Source organism: Apaloderma vittatum, unplaced genomic scaffold (assembly GCF_000703405.1).
Source record: "Apaloderma vittatum isolate BGI_N311 unplaced genomic scaffold, ASM70340v1 scaffold10210, whole genome shotgun sequence".
NCBI classification, from domain to species: domain Eukaryota; kingdom Metazoa; phylum Chordata; class Aves; order Trogoniformes; family Trogonidae; genus Apaloderma; species Apaloderma vittatum.
Window position 1 is genome coordinate 6,219 of NW_009692853.1, and position 25,403 is coordinate 31,621.

At 39.2% G+C, this 25,403-nt stretch overlaps 1 protein-coding gene across 1 annotated transcript; it reads left to right on the forward strand.

Moving 5' to 3' along the window:
- Window positions 1-286: 286 nt before the first annotated feature.
- Window positions 287-24,910, forward strand: ATAD2 (ATPase family, AAA domain containing 2; the record flags this gene model as incomplete). Its single annotated transcript, XM_009871245.1, has 24 exons — window positions 287-381; window positions 1,456-1,493; window positions 2,795-2,948; window positions 4,792-4,885; window positions 5,871-5,940; window positions 7,886-7,993; window positions 8,457-8,565; window positions 9,575-9,691; window positions 10,398-10,506; window positions 10,730-10,845; window positions 12,620-12,794; window positions 13,438-13,526; window positions 13,865-14,024; window positions 15,019-15,109; window positions 15,531-15,845; window positions 17,170-17,296; window positions 18,625-18,808; window positions 19,817-20,002; window positions 20,802-20,934; window positions 21,082-21,278; window positions 22,480-22,639; window positions 22,997-23,119; window positions 23,206-23,358; window positions 24,506-24,910. Coding segments are annotated over exons 1-24 (3,505 nt in total), but the record flags the coding sequence as incomplete, so codon positions are not given.
- Window positions 24,911-25,403: the final 493 nt, after the last annotated feature.

The window sequence follows — 25,403 nt, forward strand, 5'->3', positions numbered from 1 at the left end:
CTAAGGCTATCCACAACAAAAGCATGGCAGAGGGGAGTTTTAGCTTTGAAATCTGTTTTTTCTTTTTCCTGAGAGCTACTTCTGGTGCAGAAGTGGTTCAGGGTTTACCTGCTGTTATTTGCACTGCTATTGAGTCAGAAGAATTAGAGAATGAACTGTCTTAAGTGAGGCAGAATTTCCTTCTTAGCTCAAGATATGTGATTCAAATAAATATGTTCTCATTTCCTTCTTTTCCTAGGAATTTTCCTCTAGCAAAATTGAACATTTTAATGGACACTGTTTAAGATCTATGAGAAAAAACATGCCACCCTGCTCAGAATCTAGCTTTGACAAAACCATGGAAATATTAAGTGAAAATGTCAATCGCAGACACTTTACAAGGTATTGTATTTCTAGGTGTTAAATCTCTGTTCAGTTTACAGAATGAAAAGGAAAAGTGAAAGTGTGCGTGAGTTGCATCGAGGTAAACTTACAGCTAAAAATATGCAGGAGAATATGATTATGTTAAAATCAGTGCCAGGATCTCAAAACTGGAATCACCCTTCTTAGTAAAAATCTTGTGCTTGTATGAAAAACACGCATCTTTTCCCAACTCCTTTGAGTGTGAAGAGTGAGAAGAAGGTGTCCAGCAGGTCTAAGGAGGTTCTCCTCCCCCTCTACTCTGCCCTGGTGAGACCACACCTGGAATACTGTGTCCAGTTTTGGGCTCCTCAATTCAAGAGAGACAGGGACCTACTGGAGAGAGTCCAATGGAGAGCTACGAGGATGATTAATGGACTTGAACATCTCTCCTATGAAGAGAGACTGAGAGAACTTGGGGTTTTAGTCTTGAAAAGAGAAGGCTGAGAAGGGACCTTATTAATGTATATAAATACCTGAGGGATGAGTGTCAAGAGGAAGGTGCCAGCCTCTTCACAGTGGTGCCCAGTAATAGGAAAAGGAGTGATAGTTACAAGCTAGAACATAGGAAGTTCCGCCTCAACATGAGGAGAAACTTCTTTACTGTGAGGGTGACAGAGCCCTGGCACAGGCTGCCCAGAGAGGTTGTGGAGTCTCCTTCTCTGGAGACTTTCAAAACCCGCCTGGATGTGTTCCTGTGTGGCTGCCAGAGGGGATCCTGCTCTGGCAGGGGGGTTGGACTAGATGATCTCTAGACGTCCCCTCCAACCCCTGACATTCTGTGATTCCCTCCTCCACTTTGGTTACTGAGATATTTATTTGACCTATTGAGATTTCAAGACTAGCAGGTTAGGAGATGTGTGTCCTTGTAGAACTGCGTGCATGTGAATCCTCCTGGTGGTTCACAGATTTTTCTTTGCATTATGTGGAGCACCACATTATAAACTTGGTGAAGTTCCCCAGTCTTGAGGGGGAACTATACAATGTGATATGATATGATACAGTATAATACTTTCATACAATAATACTTTTCTTTCTTCTTCTTTCTTAATGTAGACAGTTGGCAGAGCCAAAACCAGACCAAAAAAAAGAAGGTAAGTAGTGGTAGTTCCTTAAGATTCCTTTTTAGCCTGGTTTCTGAGAAACAGTGACCAAATGCAACCTATCTTTGCTCCAGAAATTTCTGAACTCGTCAGTGAAAACCAGCTGAAGTTGTGAGGTTAGCTCAAAGACAGTGAATTTCCTATGAGTTTTATGAAAAGAGGTAGTTGCAAATCGATGGATGTGTTATTAATTCCTTTGAGACTTGGGGAGAATGCAGCGAGAACTCCAGACTGCTCTTGGGCGCTAGAGAATCTGTTCCTTAATTCAGATTTCTTTGTGACATGCATTTTCTGTAGTCTGCAGGACACAAATTAATTGAAAATCCTACTTGCAAATAATATTGCAGTATTATACTATATGTGGGTTGAAGTAATTCAGTCATGAGACACACAACCCCACTGATGTGGGGAAGGTGTCACTGAAGTTTAGCAATTTGCTGTGGACGAGAACTGCCGTGCTAAGTACACCAGCTCACTTGGCGCCATGAGGCTGCTCGCTGACAGCTGGGAAAATCACTTCGCTTGCCGGGCATGACCTGCAATTCACTTTGTGTGTACTAATTCAGGTTGTAATTGTGCAGTGTAAATTCTTACTTACTGAGCTCAAACTTAATTTTATAGTTGGTGATTATGAGATCGAAGTGTAGCTGTGTCTATACTAACACACTGATTATCTACTACTTCCTCTCTGACCTCTCTTAACTGTTCTAATGACAGTGCAAATATTGAACCTGTGACAAAGGATGCTGTGTGGTAAATAATGGGCAGATATTTTTCAAAAGCAAGCAAGCATTTGAGTTCTTTCACATCTGGAAGATTATCTTGACAGATTTCTTATTTTTCTAGAGTTTTTGTGTCATGCAGAAAATGAAAGCAATGCATGCTTAAACAGTGCACTAAAACCATCTTAAGAGATTTCCCACACAAATTTTTTTTAAGAAAAACTATTAGATACAATTTTACATGAATGGAATAAAAACACCTCAGAGAGAGGTTATTTGTTGTTTTCATTTTTCCAAATGTTCCTGCATGGAACAAAAGTTATGTTTGCACTTTTATCAAGATTGGATATCCAGTCTATTAAAAAGTTGCTATACAAGTTATGCTTTTAAGTAGGAAGCTTAAACATAAGTAATTTCAGCTGAATGCTGAATGCTGATAACTTATAATCCAATATTTACCATCAAAATCAATCCACTGCAGATTTTTTTTCATTTTATTACAGCAACAGTGAAATAAAGGGAATAATATATTTTCCATCTCAAAATATTTTACATATTAATGCATTTTAGTCACCAGAACACTAAAGACCAGAGCTGGTACAAAAACTACAGAACAAGTCCATGAAGAAAGTGGGGATTTGGAGGTCCGCCGAAGCTGCAGACTTCAACAAAGTCGTTACACCACTACAAATCAATCTGTTTTCTTTGACAAACTTATCACAAAGTGAGTTGTGTTTGGTTTTGTTGTGTTTTTTTTATTCCGTCACCTTGCAAAGCTACTAAAATGAGCCTTGTTAGCAAGCCTCTATGCTACAATGTTGGGTAGGGATTTTCTCCTTCCTTGGACAGCAGAAGAAGGTATTGTTATTCCTGGCAGCAAGAGAGAAATGTATTCAGTGATTAGGCTGAGACTTCCCTACATGCCCCCACATATATAATAACGTCCTATAATAACGTTCTAGGCTGCAGCTGCCTTCCATTCTAGAACCCCACCTGGGTTACCCAGCTCAGAACTTTTGGAATGTTGTTAGCAATCCCTGCGAATGTTTCTACACTGCTGTGTCCTGCAGTTTTTGTTACTCTGTTGATTTCTCTAAGGTGCAGGCCTTTGCACTTTGCAGCCAAGCTTTGCAGCCAACCTGAGGTTTTTTGAAATTGATGCTTGTGGCCTGAGCGTGTGGGAGGATCTATTTGGAAGGTGTAAAGAATTTGGGCACAGCCAATGTTTAAATTGACCGTTAGTGTCTTTGGGGATTGCCAGCGGCAGAGAAATCCTTGTATTAGAGCATCTTTTAGATATGGGCTGAGTGAGTTTATGTCAACGGTTGGACTCAATGGTTTTAAAAGATCTTTTCCAACCTATACAATTCTATGTGTTGTCTTGTGAACCAAAATAAGTACTTTACGTTGTGACTTTTGGTAGAAATAACTTGCTCTCTAAATCAACTTTCTTAGCATCAGAAGCACATTCGTTTTTAATTAACTTTTCTTCCATGCAATGGCCTAGAAGGTGCCTCAGTCCCTGCCTGTGCCCTGTGCTGGAGTGGACTGTGGTTTTGTCTTCTCCTTGCTTTTCCTCCACAGGCAACACTCACATTTCTGTGAGGGGCTTAACTAATGTTACAGGCCAGAAATCTCTTTCTCTCCTTTCTCCTGCTCTGGTGCAGCAGCCTAGCCTCTGGGCATAGCGTCAGAGGAGGCTGCACGTCTGCCAGGCTTAACCCAGGGTCAACATCTAGCTCAACCATCACAGAATCACAGAATGTCAGGGGTTGGAAGGAACCTCAGAAGATCATCTAGTGCAGCCCCCCTGCCAGAGCAGGATCACCTACAGTAGGTCACACAGAAATGCGTCCAGGCGGGTTTTGAATGTGTCCAGAGAAGGAGACTCCACAACCTCCCTGGGCAGCCTGTGCCAGGGCTCTGTCACTCTCACAGGGAAAAAGTTTTTTCTGATGTTTTTATGGAGCCTCCTGTGTTCTAGCTTGATTGCTCCCTGCCCAGCCCTCTAGCCTGTCCAGGTCTCACTGAGTGGCAACACAGCCTTCTGGTGTTTTTTCCAGCATACAGTCATGGAAAATCAACGTGAAACTTAAATTACAGTTAAAAGAAGAATAAGCGATGTGTTGTCTGAGGAGGGCTGTGAACTAAAACTAAAATGCTGTGAACTAAAAACTAAAAAGGTGTGAACTAAAACTAAAAATGTTGTCATGCAGAGCAACTTAATTGCTACTAAAAACTCCCATAATTTCTGTTGTCTTACTATGATCTTCAGAATTCTTTTTTTCCTACAAAAAGATGATTTTATTACCATGTTCAGCAAGATTTGGTAAAATAAACCTGCAAACAGTGTATGTTAGCAAATCCTCAGATGCTTATTCTTAAATCTCTCTATAGAAATGTAAACATTTGACCAATTTTTTAAGTAGTGTTTAAAAACTTATCCAAGTGTCAATGACTCCTGTGTATACTTTATTAAAATATCATACTGATTATGGGTACAGTTTTAAATGTTTTTTGGTTGTACTTGCCTATCTTTGTGCTTACATGTCAACTTTTTATCTTAGTACTGCAGAAGCAGTCTTGCAAAAAATGGATGACATGAAAAAGATGCGTAGAAGGCGAATGATGGAAGATCTTGGCGTGTTCCATGATGCAGAAGTAGACACCAATTTATTTTACTACTTTTGTATAAGTAGTATCTTTCACAGGGGGAAATTATTTTTAGTTGTAATTTTAGTCATAATTTTAATTTAGCTGAAATAGCTTCTGAAGAATAGTCTAATAAAACATAACAGTCTAATATAACATTAATTTTTGCTCTCTAATTATAATTTAACACCTTGCTGTTAAGGTCATGCTACAGATATGCTCTAAGGCTGCAGGAAATACCTTCTTCAAATAGCAGTGATACGCTGAAAGACGTGTCTTATACTGCGCTTTCTGAATTGCCTTGTGATTTTAAGAATGTACACTGTTTACAAACAGCTGTTTCAAGGCTTGGGTTTCATTTCAATCTTCCTGAAAACTGAATTCACTGATGGCTGCTTTATTGATGCTTGTTCTTGTGCCAGCCTTGCCTGCGAGCTTAAGTAATCTCGTGTTCTTAGAGGAACTTATGTTAAAATTATGTACAGCAATCATATTTCCCCTGTCTTAGTTTTGCTCTATTAAATTAAGTTGTTCTACTGTCCTTTTGAATGACAGGCACTTCATTTTTTTAAACATCTTCATAGCTTGCTCTCATTTTTGTTTAGATCTGAATTTTTTTTCCTATCGAAACCAGAATTGTCTGTAGAACTTTGTATATCATCTCTCAAATGACTGTATGATTTTTTTTTTTGTCTGCTAGGAATTGCTTTTTCCTGGGTTCTGCCACACTCTTGGGTTATTAACCTGTGATTAATCGATACATTTGTTTTTGTATCTTAATAAGTATTTAACTATCTCATGTACTAAACCCTATTTTAGAGCAGAAATTGTTGTTACTGCTCCTGAGTGCCAGAATGGTGTTCCTATTCTCCTGTACCTTAATTCAATATTTTCTGTATATGGAGTGCCTTGATAACATTACTGTATAGGCACCAAATAAGCCCATGTTGGTTCTTCTACATGTTTCTACATCTTTCTTATTTCTTTTAATTAGGAGAACCTCAATATGTACTCCCGAGGAAAGAAAGAAATCCAAAGAGCTGATAATGAAAGTGGCCTTGTAGGTTAGTTCTGGTTTAAATTTTCTTTACTGTGCTCTAGCCAAAAGCCTTGTCTGAAACAACTGAAACAGCTGAACTACTGGGCATTTTTCTTCTATTAAAAAAAAAAAAATCTGTATTGCCATAATCACGTACTCTATGGCTGTACTGTAGTGAGCTTAGAACAGGCAACAGATGGCTGTGGACATGTGGGAGTACAAAGAAATAGATGGCAATACTCAGAAAATACTGAGAAAGAGTGATCTCCTTACAGCAGGAGCATGACAGTTTTCACAATTTTAAGCACCACATTGAGAATTTTCAGGAACTAAGGTAGGCTTGCCAGATGTGTACGGAAAGCTCTTCCCAAGCGTGAAGATCAGCAGGGGAGAAGATATTGCTGTCCATTTTTGTGTTTAGCAGATAGTGGAAGCTGCTGTCCCAGCCTCTAATTAGGAGCTGTCATCCTGGTACTCAGTAGGAAATAACATGAGGAATAAGGTTAAATCATAAAAGGCCATGTTAATTTCACATCTGAAGTGAGGGGGCAAACAAAACCTTTAAGATTTTAAGAAGAAGGACAGTTAGGATTAAGGCAGTCAGTCCAGTGACCCTTGTAGGAGCTTTCTGGATGAAACAGAGTGGGGTGAGACTGTAGTTAAGGACAGAGGAGGATGTGGTGTTACTTGGCTGATGAGCATTCGATTTTGTCTAACCGTTAAGGTAGCACTGCCAGGTCCACCACTAAACTGTGTCCCTAAGCACCACATCGGCCTGTCTTCAAAATACCTCCAGGGATGGTGACTCAACCGCTACCTTGGACAGCCCACACAAATGCATGATAACCCTTCTGATGAAGAAATGTTTCCTAATATCCAATCTAAACCTTCCCTGGGGCACCTTGAGGCCATTTCCTCTTGTCTTATTGCCTGTAACTTAGGAGAAGAGGCCAACCCCCACCTCCCAACCCCAACCTCCTTTCAGTTGTAGAGCGTCTCTCCTCAGCTTCCTTTTTTCCAGACTAAACAACCCCAGTTCTCTCAACCACTCCTCATAAGAGTTGTTCTCTAGACTCTTCACCAGCCTCTTTGCCCGTCTCTGGCCACACTCCAGCACCTTCATGTCTTTCTTGTAGCGAGAGGCCCAAAACTGAACACAGGATTTGAGGTGTGGCCTCAGCAGTGCCAAGTACAAGGGGACAATCCCTGCCCTACTCCTGCTGACCACGCTTTCCGATACAAGCCAGGATGCCTTTGGCCTTCTTGGCCACCCGGGCACGCTGCTGGCTGTTCAGTGAGCTGTACACCAACACCCCCAGGTCGTTTTCTGCCAGCCATTTTCTCTCCAGCCACTCTTCCCTAAGCCTGCAGCACTGCCTGGGGCTGTTGTGACTGAAGTGCAGGACCGGACACTTGGCTTTGTTCAGCGTCATACAATTGGCCTTGGCCCATCGATCCAGCCTGTCCAGGTCCCTCTGTGGAGCCCCCCTACCCTCACACAGCGGGGGGTGAGGAAGTTCAAACTTGTGACCTGCCCATCACTGTTCGTATAATCTGTGGCAGAGCTAGGACTTGGAGCAAGATTATCATGCTTAGTCTTACCGCTATAGAGAATTAAAAACATTTCCTCAAAACACTTGCTCAAAATAACATGAAATGACTTTCTGAAATAGCAGTTTTTAAAGGAACTCCATCTTAGCTAAGCAAGATGACAAAATTGTTACTAGAGACTGACAAGAAGTCACCCAGCAATTTCAACAGACATAACAAAACTATATGTACACTTCTCTGTCTTTTATAATTTCTGGAATATATCTTGTATAAATTGGTCTTACAGTTTTGCAGATTTTCAGATCTGTTGTGTCATGAATATAAGGTAATAATAAAATCTATAGGCATCTCTGTAGTACATTTTGAATTTAATCTGATTTGCAACAGTACATAAACAGTTTTATGTTGATGTACCGTAGATTCATCAGAAGAAAGTGAGGAGAAAGAAGATGATGGTGAAGATAATCGAAAGCGTTATTACTTTCGACAGAGGAAAACTGTTGAGCGCTATCAAGCTCCACTGGAAAGTAGGTTACATGCACAATTTCTCTTAAGAGCTAATTTCTTGTTTATACGTGAGATTTTTTTTTTTAATGAAAATATATACATACACTCAACTTCTCTTTAAATTTCTTACTCTCATTCTCCAAGTAAATTTTGTTAAATGCTGTATCCAGTGCACATTATGTGCTTTTTGCATACTTAACTGTTGATAATTAATAAAAAAACAATCTATGTATTCCTGAAAGAGTAATACTTAAACAGGCTTGGTAATCTTGCTCTTGTAGTTTTCAGTTCTTAAAAAGCAGGTGTGGGGTTTTTTCACTTCTGCTGTGCACTGATTTAAAAAAAAAGTCCTCTCCAAAATCACTTGAAACTTCCCCTGAAATCAGAGATGGGTGAAACACGTCACATTTTCTGCCTCTTTCACTATCCCACTTTCTCTTAAACTTGTTCGTAACATTATCCTAAATTTTTTGCTTTCAACAGAACCAAGACAACGTAAAATATATTTTTCAGGCAGGTCTTCACCTGTGAGACAGAGATATTCATTTAGAAGTGCTCAGTCACAAGGCTCTTGCTGCAAACGAACTAACAGGTTGGTGTGTGGTTAATGGTAGTTCTCATTTATCAGTAACGCTGTCAGTCAAATTACTGAATAATGATTTCCAGGGGGTTTGGATTGGTGGTAATTACAGATTCTTAGTATAATTATTGCTGTGGTAGGCTGAGGGTATAAAGAAAAAAACATGGGGGATGAAGAAGGCTGTACTTTTTACTAGCCATTAGATTTTTTTAAAAATGCAGTATTTGTGGTCACTGATCAGGTAATTAGTTGTGGAAGTTGTAGCTGAGATTGTGTAACTGAAATTCTTTTATTCTGGAATTGAAGCCAGAAACTCCCTCTGAAAATCTTAGACTATTTAATCTTGAAGGGAACAAATAATTTTCTTAAAACCTGAGATAATTTAGTTAGAGGGAGAGCCTGTATGGAAGCTCTAACAGTTTTTTATTTTTTAATCATTCAAATACTGATTCTGGTTTCTCTTTGTAATCAGTTGACATGTCTATATGAAACTGTCCTTAAACAAGAAAATGTTAAATGAAATTATAAATTATAAATTACAAATTATAAATTGCAATAGTAATGCCAATTACCCTTCAGGCAGTTAGAGCACGGAGAATGTCATCTCTTGCTAGGTATGAGCACTTATTTAATACCCTTGAAAGCAGACAGTTATGGAAGGGAGAGGGTTTGAAGCCAGATTTTTAAAGAAGTTTAAAGGGTTTATGTTTCACAGAGTGGATGTGTAATGCCAAGTGAAACTCAATTTGTGTGTGTGTGTGAGAGAGAAATTGGACAAAATGAGTAATTTCTTTATGAAACTTCTTTGCAAAATACTCAAACGTTTTACCTTCTTATGAAAAACTAAATTTTGCTGTCACAAGGAAAAAACTGTACGTTGAGAGCAGATTCATAAAGAATAGAATGATCTGGAAACTTAATAGATCTCAAAGTAAATTCTGAGGTAGAATTCACTTCAACTTTTAAATTACTTAGCGTGTACTTTATTTATTTTTTTACTTATTTCTTTACATGTCTGCAGACGGAGACATGCAGTCCACAACAGTGATTCCACATCCTCTTCCTCATCTGATGACGAAGAAGATGAAGAAGATTTTGAGAGGCCTAGGAGTCGCAGCCATAACAGAGATTTAAGAAGGTTAATGATAAATTGGATAATAGGGAAGGGAGGAATCGGTTTGGGAGGAGTTTGCATCTGCCTAACTGTGAAGTGTTAGCCTCCTCATCTTCTGCACTTTCCAAATTGTGGATTACAGAAAATTTTAGAGGAAATGATGGAGAATGTATTATTTAACAAATGCTCTATTAAAACTTGTAATAACAATCTTAACAAGTAAGTTTTCAGCCCAATGTCTTCCAGATGTGTGTTATTTGGCACACATGTCCCAAAGTCCTCAGAAAGGAGGTGCAGGGGTGGGCAGCCTTTATGATCCACACTGAAATGGGTAACCTCTTGGGCTGTAACTTTCTCGGCATCAAAGCAAAAAATCTCTGAAGTGTATCAGTGTGTTTGGAGTTTTTTTCCATCACGCAGTTCAGTCTCCATGTACAGAATAACTTGTTTTAAGTTGGCATTCTTGTATGTGCTTTGTTGACTGGCATGGATATTCCTAAGTGCTAAGAGTTGTTAAAATAATGAACTCCGTTTAGTATCTGGAGTAAGCGTTTTCATTTATTTGCTCACAAATATTAAACGTAAACCAATCTGAACAAATATTTAACTATTAGGAAGTTTATGCTCATTTCTAAGGTCTTCTGTGTTCACTCACCATCATTATAAAAGCAAAAATCTAACTTCACCTTAAGTGAGAAGCATCTTTCTCTTTCTCCTGAATTTAAATCAGGTGTCTTCCGCTAAACTTCCGAAAAGATGAGTTGAAGGGAATTCACAAGGATCGAATGAAAATTGGAGCAAGTCTGGCCGATGTCGATCCAATGCAAATAGATTCTTCGGTAAGTATTTTTGGTTCATTATGTTACTAAGATGTTTCTAGCATTTATGAAAGCTTTCAGTAGCGTGCCGTCTACAGCTACCCGGGTTTACAGTTTTCTCTCAAGGAATTTGAAAATTGCCCAGGATATTTCCTTTGTGCTCACATATAATTTCTCATGGAAGCTTATCAAGACTGCAGCTTTCCTTAACGTCTAAAATGTGTTATGTTGAATTTATCTTTAGGTACGATTTGATGGTGTGGGTGGTCTTTCTGACCACATTTCAGCTTTGAAAGAGATGGTCATTTTTCCATTGCTTTACCCAGAAGTCTTTGAGAAATTTAAAATTCAACCTCCAAGGTAAACAGACATTGTTTAAAGTTAACAATTCTAATGTGCCTATATTCAACTGAGGTATCAATATGTTTCTGTGCTTCAAAATTCTCTGCAGTGTTGATTTTTTTTTTTAGCAGTAGTAGAAAGCAGTTTCTTTAAAATGGATAGAATCCGGAATATATGTAGGTTCAAAGATTTACTGTGGGATGAAAATATACTTGAGAAATGTGTTGCCTATTAAAGGCGGGGTTGAGGCATTTTGGGGTTTTTTTTTTGAGTTCTATGTACAAGTCAACTTTATTACTTTATAAGCAGGAAGGAATTATTTACTGGTAGTCAGTTTTAATTAATTTTTTGGAAACCCAGTTGTCTCTCCCACCAGCTTTTTTTATTTTCAAGTACTCAGGTATCAGATTTACAATGGATAATATCTTCCCACAAGTGGGGTCCAGTACTGGGAATGCGATGAGCGAATCTTACACACAGAGCCAAGATACCTGTTTATTTCATATCTGCACAGAGATGAGGGCCGAGGGTAATTCCACAAAGCTGACACACCGCAGAAAGGAACTATAACGTGTTTATCTTCTTACCTGATAAATAAAAACCTGCCTAAATTTACACTTACTGGTCAGTAGTCACCATCCCATCTGCTGTTGGTTAATTATATTTAAATTAGCCTCCCTTGTTATGTAGATTAGCAGTCGCAGTCTTCTGGAGCAGGATGTCCCCTTCTTATAATTTTTTTAGTACTTCACGGGTATAGCTGTTAGCAAGGCACATGTTTATACAAAGTAACATGCTTACACAATAAAGCTGTTGATCAATGATCCTCCTTAGAAGACCAATGTAGTTTACTTAATCCTATGCTAAACAGTGTCACTATAACCTAAGCATTAACCCAAATATGTGGTTTCACTTAGTCCTGTTGTAAATAGGACTTCCAAGTAGAACCTTGCAGTGTTTGGTGCACTTGGGCTAAAATAAAAATCTGTCCACTTCTTACACAACCAATTAGTTTTGTGTTACAAAATGAAATTATCAGAGATTTGTTAGCTTTATGTATTCTTGATCTGCAAAACTCAATCATGGTATATTGAAATACGACTTTAAATCCTTTACTTCCGGTAATTTTTAAAATATTGCAAATAATGAAAAGAAAATATTTCTCTGTTTTGCTTCTTTATTCATTGAAATTCCTTTTGAAACTGTAGTGTATTGGATTTTCGAGTTGATGGTTGTCTTTACCTGAAAATGCAGAATACCCTCCCGGTTTTAGGTGTCCTCTGCATCCTGAGCAGTGGGCGACCAAACGAAGTAACTTAAAGCTTTTTAAGAGAGAATGAAATACTTTACTATTGAATCTTGCCTTTTGTGAAAACAAGAATGACTATGCAGTGCACCATTCATTGAAAAACGAACTGGTGAGTCCTAAGTTAGCGCAGTCTCAGATTCTGTGCTGAAGTTTGTCCTTGTTTGGCTCCACTGTGGCGGAGCCAAACCCCTCTCAGTTTGTCAGCAGCTTTGGAAGTGTCCTTCTGTGACCCTACAGTCTTTTTGCAAGGTTTTGTACGTCTGCATTATCTTCTTCATTCATTTTGTTTGCTGCCTTGTTGAATTGCATAGAAACACAGAACTTCCATCTGTTTTGTCTCTTCTGACACTTCAGCTGTTAATGCTGCCTTATAGATGGAAGCATTTAGGAGAGTGGAGTTGTGTGGTTTAGGGGTGGGAGTTGTAATAGACGCATTTCGATGGTGTTTTATTCTTATGTGAATGCGCTTCTTTTTAATTGCAGAGGCTGCCTATTCTATGGTCCACCAGGGACCGGAAAGACGCTGGTTGCTCGGGCACTTGCTAATGAATGTAGCCAAGGGGACAGGAGAATAGCCTTTTTTATGAGAAAAGGTGCCGACTGCCTGAATAAATGGGTGGGGGAATCCGAACGACAGCTTCGGTTATTGTTTGATCAGGTAAGGTTGAAACGTGCCACATGTTCTGTCAGAGTCATAGCTGTAATTCTCTGTGGTCAGTATTTTTAAGAACTCCTTGTTGTGTTTTGTCAGTTCTTTTCACTGAAATGGGATTGTCAGTGTTTTCTTTTTTAGTGTCGGTGGTTTTTTAGGGGCTTGAAATCTTGTGAAAGATTCATAGAACAAATGAGAAAACCTTGCAAAGCAAACCCCTGCCCCCCAGCCTCAAAAAAAAACCCAATCCATCCACAAAAAAGGTTTCAAGAGGCGAGAGATGATGGCTTTAGGGCAGAGGGAAACAGATGCAGGCTGAAAGCATGGTCATTTAAATTCATAATGGAAGCTTGCTTCCAGAACCTGTAATTTAATTAAGCCCTAGCTCTGTTCTCAGAGGTTGCCAAATAGCTGTAAAAAACTACTGGTGTGATTTGTTTCCTGTCACCCAGTCTTTGTGAGTTGACATAGGCTGCTGTTTGCTGTTACTTGTGCCACTTACTCCATTAGTTTAATTAGTAGAGATCCCTGATGATAGACTGAAAAAATCTAGCTCCAGTGACTTTCCAACCATAACAATTTTCATGCATTTACTCTTTAAAATAGTGCTGATTTACTTTTACATCTCTGTTCTGTATTTTTATTTTAGGCCTACCAGATGCGACCTTCAATTATTTTCTTCGATGAGATAGATGGTCTTGCTCCTGTGCGGTCCAGTAAACAAGATCAAATTCATAGGTAGTACATTTCTTGTATATACATAGAAGCAGCTTGATCTTTATGAAAACAAGACCACAACCTGTTTAACTTTATGTGGCACATTAATTTATCCTGAAAACCAGTAATTCGTTGCTACTGAACTTATGATTTTGAAACAAAATTAAGCCCAATTCAGTAAGCTTGATTACCAGCACAAGGCTTGTGTTACCTCTATTTTTTTGTCTTTAAAATGAGTCTTTTACTAATCAGCATCTCATCAATTAAAACCTTGTCTTTTTTGAGTGATCCTTGGAGATAGTTGGGTAGAATGCATCAACATTTACTAAACCAGTGAATGAAAACTATTTTTCTGCTAGCTCTATTGTGTCAACGCTTTTGGCACTTATGGATGGCTTAGACAGCAGAGGAGAGATTGTAGTCATCGGAGCCACCAACAGGCTGGATTCCCTAGACCCTGCTTTACGACGACCTGGACGCTTTGATCGAGAGTTCCTCTTCAGCTTGCCAAATAAGGAGGTCAGCATGGGATCTGACATCGGTGATGGGTCAGGGAGCGGGACAGGAGGAACGCTGCAGAGGTGCAGGGCTTGGGATGCTTCTAGCTCAGTGGCAGCAGCTAAGTAACGGAAAAATAGGTATATAACAACCAAGTAATAGTGGAGGAAAAGATAGTGTGCAAAACTGGAACCCTGGTTTTGTGGTTTTTCTTTTGACTAACTGGTTTTTCTTTTTTTAGCGCTTTTTGGAAAAAGGATAAAATGCTTACTGGATTGAAGGCCAGCAAAAATTTGGGTGTTTTAACATGAACATTTGGGTCCAGTTTTTATCTGTTTTCAGGAATGGGAGAGAAGGTGCCATGAAACAGATCTGATGAATGATTCCCTACTGTGGAAGAATTCTAGAATTGTGCTATAATTAATCTGTGTACCAAGTTATACTTAAATCAAAGTCTTGCTAAGATCAGAGACGAGGATAGGCAATGTTTGACATTTTCTGGATTTGTGACAGGAGACTGAGTCATAATTGTTAATCCTCTTTGTAGTAATTGTAGGAATTTGAAATGCAGTGCTAGGACTGTTTTTCTTGTACAAGCTGGCAGAAAAGCAGATCTGATGAACTAATGAGACTGTCAACGATGAAACTTTGGTAAATTTGAGAAAAGTTTCTTTGTTGGAAAAGTCTCTGTTTGTGGATAAGGTTGTTTGGGGTTTTCTTAGCACAATTTTTTTCCTCAGCATCATTAGATCTCATACTTGTGGAAATACACTTTTTATGGAAGGTATAAATGCCTGTATTTTACTGCAGGCACCCAGAAAAAGTTTAATGTAACAAGTTGAGAATTATTAGATTTCCTGCTCAAAATAGCAGAGAGCATACTAAATGAGCTTTGAAATACTTAAAGAGTTTACTAGATAAGAATAGCATTTGTATTAGTGTGAGGATTTATTATGTGTGGTTTCTTGAAAGAGAAAACTTAGGACAAAGTCAAATGCAAACGTTTTGTTTACAGGCCAGAAAAGAAATTCTGAAGATTCACACGCGAGACTGGACACCTAAGCCACTGGATGCGTTTCTTGAAGAGCTTGCTGAAAAGTGCACTGGTGAGTTTGAAAACCAAGTGAGTTACTGCACGTGACCAAGTCCTAAGGAATCTGAACTTGCGAGATCTGGTGCCTCCCTGCAGAGCGAGACGGGGAGGCAGCAGGCACGCTTTGCAAGCAAACAGAGTTAGATGCTTTTCTTTTAATTTTCTTTCTGTCTCTTGGAACGTTGAAGGGGGTTTTGTGCATCTTCCTCAGGAGCAAATTTCTGACAAGAAGGCTGCTTTGTAAGTGCGGAGTATCAGCCTGGGAGTCACGTAACGGAGTTTCTCTGCAGTGCAGTTACTCTTTAAATTCTCTCTTAACCTGTTAATTTGTGGGTGCTTAGAAAACCTTTCAGTGTCGCGTTTTAGAAACCTGGGCCTTGACTTCTGTGTTGCCCGAGACTGACATAACATTTAATTCTTGTTTTGTTTATTAGGATACTGTGGGGCCGATATTAAATCTTTATGTGCCGAAGCCGTCCTCTGTGCTCTGCGCCGCTGCTACCCCCAGATATACCAAAGCAGCAAGAAACTGCAGTTAGACACCGCTGCTATTAAAATTACATCAAAGGATTTTGTCATGGCAATGCAGAAGACTGTTCCATCGTCACAGAGGGCAGTGGCTTCACCTGGGCGAGCACTATCACCAATTTCAAAACCACTACTTGGAAACACCCTAGAAAGAATTTTACAAGCCTTGCAGAAAGTATTTCCCCACACAGAACTGGCAATAAAGAAGGACCAACAGCAAGGTATAACAGTAACATCCACTTAAAAATGCTGCCAGAACAAAAACTTCCAATTTATGCAATCAACCTTCACAAAACTCTTAGCTGTAACCCTCAAAGTTTACAACATACACATGCACAGTGCTGGGTGGGAGCTGTGACTGGCTCGCGGTAGCCAGCAGAGCACTATGCATTCCCTGCTAGAGCACTCTGTTGCAGACAGGAGCTAACATATTTATCATTTGTAGAGATGGATCTAAGGTTTAATGCATGAGGCACCTCTTTCAAAAGAAATTTTTAAATGGGGGAGAAGGTTATTTTTACATGAATGCTTTACAGAATCACAGAATGTCAGGGGTTGGAAGGGACCTCAAAAGATCATCTAGTCCAGCCCCCCTGCCAGAGCAGGGTCGTTCCTGTCTGAAGAACATCAGGACCACAATATAAATGTTTTAAGCTAAGTACTCTTTTAGCTATTACAATTTTTAAACATAGTCTCTTAATTGAGATGTGGATCACGCTGTACACTTGCACGTGAGATCAGAACGTTTTAGCAGTGTGTACTTTGGGACTTGGCTTGCGTAGCATGTGTGAGCTCACGCTCCCGACTGCACCAGCCTTGGTCAGGTTTAGTCTGTGTCAGTTGGTGAAAGTAAATGAATTTGATAAACTCACTCCACTCCTGATTAATGGAGATCTGTGAGTAGTTATTTTTTATATTAATCACTGGGGAATATCCTGCCAGTATTACTCGTGGTAGAAGCTGATAGATCATTTGCATTGGTAGAACAGAGGCAGAAACCCAATAACAAAATAAAAGTAGAGAGGCTAGGGCATTGGTAATTGCACCCCCCTCTGTTGTCTGCCTTCCATTATCTCCTCCTTCGGGGAGCCTTGTTTAGAATATGTGTCAGTCTGTATATTCTGACCCACTAGTCCTAGACAAATGGAAGTCTGTGGCCCTCACGTTCGCTTAATTTCCCCACATCCAGTGGGGGAACTCCACTCTTTCTCCAGAAAGAGGTGGCCTTGTTGGGTTTTTCGGGTGCCTGAGAACTACAGAAGTTGTCCGTAATCACCTCTATTCTGAGGAAAAAAACCTAAGTTTTCCCCAACAGAGAGATTATACCTTACACAAAACATGAGCTGCAGGACAGCTTAGCAGAGACTTGTGCAATCTCCTAGGATCTGTGGTACAGTGAACTGTTAAGAAAATAGCATTCAGCATGTGCCCTCAAAGGAAGAAATACAAGCTAAGTGTTTTCCAGCGCTGATTTAAAAGCTGTATTAATGTGAGAGCAAGATAGGGACTGTTCAGGAAAGTTAACAAATCTCTTATGTCTTTCAGACAGTTTCAATCATATTTTAAGAAGTGATGTGTTTGACAGTAATGAGAAATCACCGTCGATCTTTGAAGATAAACCATCTGATAAAACATCTGGTATACAAAAGGAAAGTTTCCTCAATTTTAGCAGGTAAATGTTCATCCCCTTTATATTTCTGTTTTTTAAGATGGCTCGGTCTATAGACAGTTTTGGTGTGCGAGGTGCTAAATGAAGGAGTGAAGTGGTGGGGGGTGGTGATCAGTATTTGCAAGAAGTAAACGTGAAGATCCAGCTGAGTATGAATGCTCTAAGGGAGGAGACTGCCATAACCCATCCAGCTGGAGGGCCTAGTGCTCTTCTTCTGTGTTAGGGTGGTCCACAAACTATTAGAATGTGTAGATTTAATCCATGGTATTTCTTGAAAGACTCAAGGCTGAAGAAATGTGCTGTCCATCCTTTTAGCTACAAAACCCCTCTGTGGATTCCTGTAGCCATCTTCTGCCCTTCTACCTTCCAAAATCGTTAAACCAGTAGTGAATTATGTAACAGAAACAAAGTTGAGAAACTGTGTTAAAACATCGTGAGGAAAAACTTAAACAGTGTCTTCATTTTGTACCTTTAACCTATTAAGCTTAAATTTTAATGTGGAAGCTGTAAAAGCCAACAGTTGAAAAAATTAATTACTGTTGTCACTGTTTTTCTTACATTCAATTGCTGTGCTGTCCAGAAAATCTTCTGACCTGCTAAGCTTGGTTAAGTCTCTAGGATCTTTGACTTCAGCCAGGAATGGTAGTCAAATACTGTGGTGGAATAAACAAATGCTCTTCACAATGTGTTTCATGCTAGTAAAGCAGGACTTCTTGGACATTAATATCCAATTCAAAGATGAAACAATTAGAATAAATATAAATCTTATGTGTATTTAGCATAGTGCTGTCATTTAACCAATCCAAGTGTGTACTTGTTTTGATGCAGCTGGTATGTTTCAGTGGCTACATTAATTTTTTTCCAGAAATGTTGTTCTCCTTTTCCACCACCTCCAGTAACTGTGGCCAAATTTCAGCTCAACTTGGCAGACGTAGAGGTCTCACAGTTACTTAAACTCAAGACCTACTGAAAATTGCTGTGTATGGGTGGTGAAGAGGTCCAGACTGGCGTGTGCTGAGAGAGAGGGAGTTGTTATTCTCTCCCATCTGAGGTTACTGGCCAGTTGTCACGTTTAGCTGGACCATGCCTCTGTGGGATTTAAGAACTGTTACTTGACACAGCCAAAGGAACAGCAGACATGCTGGGGATTGGCAGGATTTCTTTGGGGAGGTATCATACAAATTTGTAAGAAAATGGACTTTGATAGTCTTCCTGCTTATTACTTGCTGAAGTATGGAAAAGTATTTACCAAAGAAAAAAAAGTATATAGGAAAAAAACTAACATCTGTGTGCTTCATTTTTAAAACTGCGTTTTCTTCGTGTTGCCCTAGAAATCCTTATTACCAGCCAACATCCTGGAGGCCGCGGTTCTTACTAGTTGGAGAGCCAGGATATGGACACGCTTCTCATTTGGCACCTGCAGTAATACACGCCCTGGACAAGTTTCCAGTTTATACACTAGACCTGTCCATTTTGTTTGTTAGCAGCACGTCACCGGAAGAAACATGTGCACAGGTATCTTTTCTCTGTTTAATCTCCTAGGATTCACAAACTATATATAAACTAGTAAAGTAAACAAAATTCATTGTGAGTGGAGGTGGCCTGGTTGGAATGTGCTGTTATGTTTATCTCTCTGAAAACCCCACTTTTCTTCTAGATCAAATGATACTGAGTAAGGATGTCATACATGGCAATATTTTTCATTCCAAATTAAACAGTGAGCATGTTACTAGCAGCTCGAGAAGGTGGGAGGTGCTGCTAATAACCCCTCTTTATGTCAAGAATCCTGCCAATCTCAGTGGGATCCACAAAGTTGTTTTTATTGCTTCTTAAGAATCAGTGCTCCCAGTAGGTGGCTCTGCATCAGCCTGACTGCACATCACACACTTTTTGTAACTGCCTTTTTTATTATGTTTGCAAGCCAATCAAGGTTTTGGGGAGAAGAAGTGTTTCCTTTTTTACATGTACAGGTTGTTCTGCCGCAATTTATGAAGTAAAAGCATGAAAACTCATGGAATGCTTACATTTGTACGCTGGTGTATTTTTCTTAACTAGGAGATAAAATACAAGCAGATTTAGTGCTGTTTTCATTTTTACTTTTGGGCAGGAAATCCATTTTGTTGTTTGGCATAATTTTATTACAATATTTTAACCTTTAGTAGCAGCATTTGAGAGCTATACAAATAAAGGCAGATGCATTACACAACTGGATACTCATACGTTGCAAAAAAAGAACAATTACTTTTTTGTTACGTGATGGTTCCATCTGTGGTCATGTAACTGCCGTGTCTAATCCCTGCCCTGATATACCACGTGCACTTCTCATCTTGTGACAGGAACCCCTGAATATTGATAATCTGTCTGTGTAGCAATGCCTACATTTGAGTTGGAAGTTCTTTTGTTTGTTTTTTTTTGATGTTTTGCCTTCATGAACTCCTGTTTCCTAAGACAGTTTGACTGATAGTTATTCATTAGCCTATTCTACACTGATTAGTTTTCTTACACAAGCTTTCGTTTTACCAGTTCATGCGAGAAGCTCAGAGAACAGCACCGAGTATAATTTATATCCCACGTATCCATTTGTGGTGGGAGGCTGTTGGAGCTACATTGAAAGCTACTTTTACAACACTTCTGCAGAACATTCCAACATTTGTTCCAGTTCTGCTGCTTGCAACATCTGATGTGTGTCATGCAGATCTCCCGAAAGAGGTATTTTTGTCGATACTTTTGTTGCTTTTTTATTCTGTTTCTTGTTAACATATAAATCCTTTAAGCATTGGAGTACTGTGCAGTCTTAAGCAAGTTACTACTGTTATTACTCAGGCACCCTAACCAGGTCTCTTAAATTTTGCGTAGACAAAGCAATGCTGAATGCATTTGTAGTGTTTTCCGAGTTGAACAGGTTGACTTTGACCCAACTACTCACGCTTATTAGACAGGTGTATAAATTTACTTCAGACAATAATTCCAGTGACTTCAAGATGGTTAGGTGTGCACTTAGTCTAGTCTGGTTTATCCTGTTAATAAATTCTAAAATTAGTAGATTGAAAAATAGAGTAAAACTTGGACGTATGAAGGTTCAGAAACCTCCTTTAAATTATTTTTTTAAAAAAAAACACCCAAAAAACCTAACTAAAAACCCCATCCTTGTCTGCTGCACCCTGCCTGTTCCCTCTATAGCTGCCAGAAAGATTCAAACTAGAGGACAATAAGGTGGTAGGCAAGTACAAAATAAGCAGTCTCGGAGGTGGTGAATGTCACCACTTTATCTGTGTATCATATAGTCTTCTTTGTTGAGCTTTAACTCGAGAAGTGTTCCTTAGAGAAGATATTGTAATTTGCCATGCCAACCTGTGACAAGCTAGCCTTGTAAGGCCAAGAGGATAACTTTTCACAGGTTGTCTTATCCAGGTGATTATTCAGTTTAATTTGGAAAGGTACTCATCTTTTGGGAATATGAATTTGTGTGACCTTATATCTGAAATTGTCTTTTCTCCTCCTGTTTTAGGTACAAGAATTGTTTCTTAGTGATGATGAGGTTTTCAAAATCCAGTCACCTACTACTGAAGAAAGAAACATGTTTTTTGAAGACTTGGTTCTATATCAATCTGCAAAACCTCCTGCATCAAAAAATAATGCAGGTGAGGGTAGTCTACCTATAAAACTTTGCTAACTGCAAGTTAATAGCTATACAGTGTTTGCTTGGGTGGTAATTTTCTATCAATAATTTTTCATATGCTTGTGTTTAAGTACCATAAATTGACTAAAAAGTTTCTGACTCATTTAAGCTTGGCGGCCACTGGAGGTACTGCCTCTAGCACCTCCACCTAAGCCTCGACAGCTGACAGAGGAAGAACTAGAACAGCTGGAGGAGCAGGAGGAGGATACTCTGCGTGAACTTAGGCTTTTCTTAAGGGATGTGACTCATAGACTGGCCGTTGACAGACGTTTCAGAGCATTTACAAAGCCGGTTGACCCAGAGGAGGTAAATCAGTGTTGATCTGTAATAACCCTTTTATATGTGTGTATTTGTAATTTCTCTGTGTATTTCTCGGTGTTTGTGTGCCCTTTATCAAAGGTTTACCTTTGGGTTTAGGACCATACTATTCTGATTTTTCCAGAGGCAGGAGGTGAATTTTGCTTTTGCAGACTCCTTGAGGTTCACAAATATCTATTATCTGAGTATTCACTGAAAGCCTCAGGTTTCCTTTAAAGCATCTTTAGAACTTTAGACAATTTCAGTTGCGAGAGATCATCTAGTCCAACTGCCAGCTAGACCAAATGCCAACACAGTTTGCTTATGAAAAGGCTTTGATATGGAGACACGTTACAGCACTGAAAAGCAGAGAGATCTCTATAAACAGTATCGTTAGGGTTGTTTAATAAAGCCTAAAGGCCTTAACTGACTGTCAGTAGTTGCTGTGAGAACTGGAATAGGAGCAACAATTCGTAAAATAAATTTAGAATTCTATACTGTTTCATCTGGGGCTTCTCAGTACAAGATCAGCCATAAGGACTGTGTGACTTCTTCCCAAACACTTCTTAACGTCTCTTCTTCTCAATTCATTGAATAAGTCTAAGCCAGGGGCACATATACTTTAAAGTCAGCTTTAGTTCTAATATATCTGTGTGTTTCAGCAAAGTCCTCTTCCCTTAAGCTTCCACTGACTTGTCTTTCCCTTTACTTTTGGTTTTTGAGATGTGAATAAACAAACACAGATGTCTTCACCTAAACTAGCCATTTTATGGTCTGAGTAAAGAAATTGGCACCTCTAGGTCCAGTTATCTCATTCTGAAGTAGATGCTTAGAACAGATACTTCAAAGGTGCGATTCCCACAGCCTTTTTCTTGCCGCCATCAACGAGGAGAATCTTGAGTGACTTTACCAAGAATGGTTTCTTTGCTGGGATTTTCTGAAGCAAAGTGAAACAAATCCCACTCTGTGTCTGTTCCCTTCCCTGCCCGACACACGCTTCTGACGTTCCTGCTGCTTTTTTCCGCCTCTTCTGGTTTGACTCTTCAAAGCCAGTTGAAATAGCCCTTCTATTTTCAAGAAACTAACTGGTTAATTTCCATGTCTTTGGACGTGTCATAAATATTGGGGGGGGGGGTTACAAAATCTTTTATTTGACTTTAATAAAGTAATTTATTCTGGTAGATGCTGAGCACATGTATTTCATTTGTAGGTACCTGATTATGATGCAGTTATTAAACAGCCCATGGACCTTTCATCAGTTCTCTCTAAGATTGACTTGCACCAGTACCTAACTGCAAACGATTTCCTGAAAGATATCGATCTAATCTGCAGCAATGCTTTAGAGTACAACCCAGATAGAGACCCTGCAGGTGAGGATGTAGTTTTATTCCTAATTTGTAGAAATTTTTAATGTATAAATTGGTAAATGTCATCCTTGGACAGTAGACTTTAGATTAGATAATTTTAAACATCCACAGAGAGCATTTATTGTCAGGTTGTAAATGTTGTAGCATTAAACAACTTGGGCATGAAAACGTGAATTAGAAGTGTTGATCAGTAAGTAGTGCTTTTGCTTTAATAATTAACTTTTATCTTGTTATGCTGAAAATATTTGCTGAGAGAACCTTTCAGAACGAACCTATGAAAAGAGCAAAATCTTTGTAAGCAATCAAAATAAAGGATTTCATTGGCTGGTAGAAAATACGCTGTTCTCATTGAAATTTCAGATCGTCTCGTTAGACACAGAGCTTGTACTTTGAGAGATACTGCATATGCCATCGTGAGGGAAGAAATAGATGAAGATTTTGAACAACGCTGCAAAGAAATTCAAGAATCTCGTGAGGCAAGAGGTATGGGTTTTGACATTAAGGATTTTAAAACTCGCATTTGTAACCAACAATGCAAGACTTAATTCTTTGCTGTTCTTCATTGTCAGGTTGTAGCTCTTCAAAGTATGCTCCGTCTTACTACCATGTAATGCCAAAGCAGAACTCTGTTCCTGGGTGCATGAAAACAGAACCAAAGCGCAACGAAAAAACAAAGGTGCCAGCAGCAGTGCCTGTAGATTCCAGCACGCCCTGCTCTAAAGGCAAGTTGCATTTTCTTCAGACTTTCTTGGAGAAGGTGCTAAAGTCACTGACAACGTCTCTGGTTTTGTGACATAACAAGTTTCTGTGATGCTTACTTTCTCATGCCAGAGGCATTGCAATTTTTAATTTGCTTCCAATGTGAGATAAATCCAGGGGTCATTCACGCAATATAGTTATGAAGTTCAAGTACAGTGATGGGTTTACATTGTAACACACTGGCCTTGATGGCCCAGCTGGCATTTAATGGCTCCTAAACTGCTACCTCTTGAAGTGAAAAATGTTGTGCATTGCATTTTCTGAATACTTAACTAGTTTTTAGTTAGATGAAACAGTATTTTTTTTTCTCTTCCCTGCCTTCAAATGCTAAACTCTTACTATGATTTCTAACTGAAGGGGGAAAAGAGAAAAATAGGAGAGCAATAATAGATATGTAAGGAACAATCATTATTTCCTCGCTTTTCCTGTGAAAAATAAATGAAAGAACTTGAGTGTCCCAGTTAAAACGTGTGACGTGGTGTGAAATTTCCTGGTCTCACTGGCAAGACTGGGAATTTTGCCGTTGACTTCACTCATGCTTTGTGCAGTACTCTGAATACAGTGGTGGAAGGCAAAACCGCGACATTTGTTTTAAACAAGGTTAACTCAGTCAAAAAGCATATGAGGTGTAAGTCTTCATGGACAAATTTTTTGTCCAGCAAATATTCCCCTAAAATTGTCTCTCTAACTCTGCCCAATGTGTGTTTAGCTTTCAAAGTTTATGGCTTTGTAAAAGATTTGAAGAAAGGCTCATCTCCAAATGCTTTTCTGTTGTTCACCTGTATTAGTTCCCATAATAACACAGTAAGGAACTTCACCTAGTAACCTTGCTTTGCAGTAATACTTCCTATCTAAAATGAGGATTTTCTGCTTATGAAATCTTGAAGCTGTTCAATTTGTGAATGAAATTCTGTAGCTGGCTTGTTAAATCTAATAGCATATTGACCTCATTAACTTGCAACTCTTTTTCTAGACATATGTAAGCAGACAATGGTACTTGAGCTCCTTTGATTGTTTTCCTTGTAAGTCAAGTAAGATGAGGATGCTGGATTTTGAAGGCAGAACTGTTTTCATAATGTTTTGCCTGCTTTTTCTGGTATCTCCTTGTAGACAGGTCAAAAAGAAAACGCAGAGAGAACAAAGGGTCTTCGAGTATCGCAACAAAGAGGAGGAAATTCCAGTTCAACAAAGAGAATAAAGTTCCAGAAGACGAAGATGAAGTAGAGAGTGATGAAGAGTCTCCAGAAAAGCATGGCTCTAACATGGATCACAGGAAAGTTGAGTCCGCACAGGATTTTTCTGTGGAAGAAAATGAAAACGTACTTCAGGAGTGTCAGAAAAATGCAAACAAAAATAAATCTGTGGCAGAAAATGGAAGAGAGAGAGTTCTTCTTGTGGCTAAATCTGCTTCTGGCAAGAAGAGTGCCATGCTTCCTGAACGTTCAGCCCCGAGAAAGGAAAGTGAAATGCCAGCTTGCCAAATAGCAGAAAGTTCTGAAGACGAAGATTCAAGTGGTAAGCGGAAGGTCAAACAGGTCATGTAGCTCCTTTTTCTTCCTGAGGATTATACTGTTTATTAGGTTTTAGCCTTCTTTAATTCCATTCTGCTATTTCTGTTGTACCTCTCTGAAATCAGCACACAGTGTTTCTTGGATAATGACGCTGCCTCTCTAGTTGTGCTAGCCAAACTCGTGTTTTTCCGCAGCTGCTGTTTTTTGATTCTGAAGTTTGTTTTTCAAATGGCACCTAATTGAAAAACAATCGTTGACTTTCTTCTATCCTGTGAGTATCTTCCCAGTAATGAGTAACGTAAATTAAAAAGCTGTACTTCAAGCAGTGTGGAACCAGAGTCACATGTGGAATGGAAGACTTAAGTCCTGATCTCTGCAATGTAAGACCTGTTTCCTAACCCAAATTACTTTGGAGTTCTACGGTGCAGTGCTGTAATGGCAAGGCGATTGTTTTTTTCCTGGTTTTACCCTGCCTTTTTCTCTCCTGTTTTTTTTTT